Genomic DNA, 304 nt, shown 5'->3' with positions numbered 1-304 from the left:
GCGGGGGACCTGCCGCTCATAGCGGCATCGAGGTGGCGGGGCGGAGGCGGCGAGCATGGCACGGCTGCCGTGCAAACCTGGCACCCACCGGCGCTCCCTGTCCCCCACAGGTCCTTCCAAAACTGTCGTCTTCCATCGTCCACGAGATCGATAGCATCCTGGGCAACAAACCCTACAGCAAGAAGGACTACAGATCCTAAGCGTGCCCCAAGCGCGCCGCCCAGCCCGCGCCGCCCGTTCGCTTGCTTACGCTTTGTTGGAGCAAAGTGGAGAGCGTGGTTTGCACCACGAGAGCCGAGAGCCA

At 64.5% G+C, this 304-nt stretch overlaps 1 protein-coding gene across 1 annotated transcript in view; it reads left to right on the top strand.

Annotated features, from left to right (window-relative positions):
* Positions 1 to 304, top strand: part of LOC103781770 (voltage-gated potassium channel subunit beta-2-like) — a gene marked incomplete at its 5' end in the record, with an annotated part of 2082 nt that extends 1778 nt beyond the window's left edge. Inside the window, one exon of the mRNA XM_008949495.1 lies at positions 111 to 304. Coding sequence (XP_008947743.1) covers positions 111 to 200 — 90 coding nt within the window. The remainder of the gene's footprint in view (positions 1 to 110) is intronic.

The sequence above is a fragment of the Merops nubicus genome, unplaced genomic scaffold, assembly GCF_000691845.1.
Source record: "Merops nubicus isolate BGI_N331 unplaced genomic scaffold, ASM69184v1 scaffold28070, whole genome shotgun sequence".
Lineage (NCBI taxonomy): Eukaryota > Metazoa > Chordata > Aves > Coraciiformes > Meropidae > Merops > Merops nubicus.
Note: the sequence above shows the minus strand (reverse complement) of the source record. Positions and strands in the feature narration are given on the sequence as shown.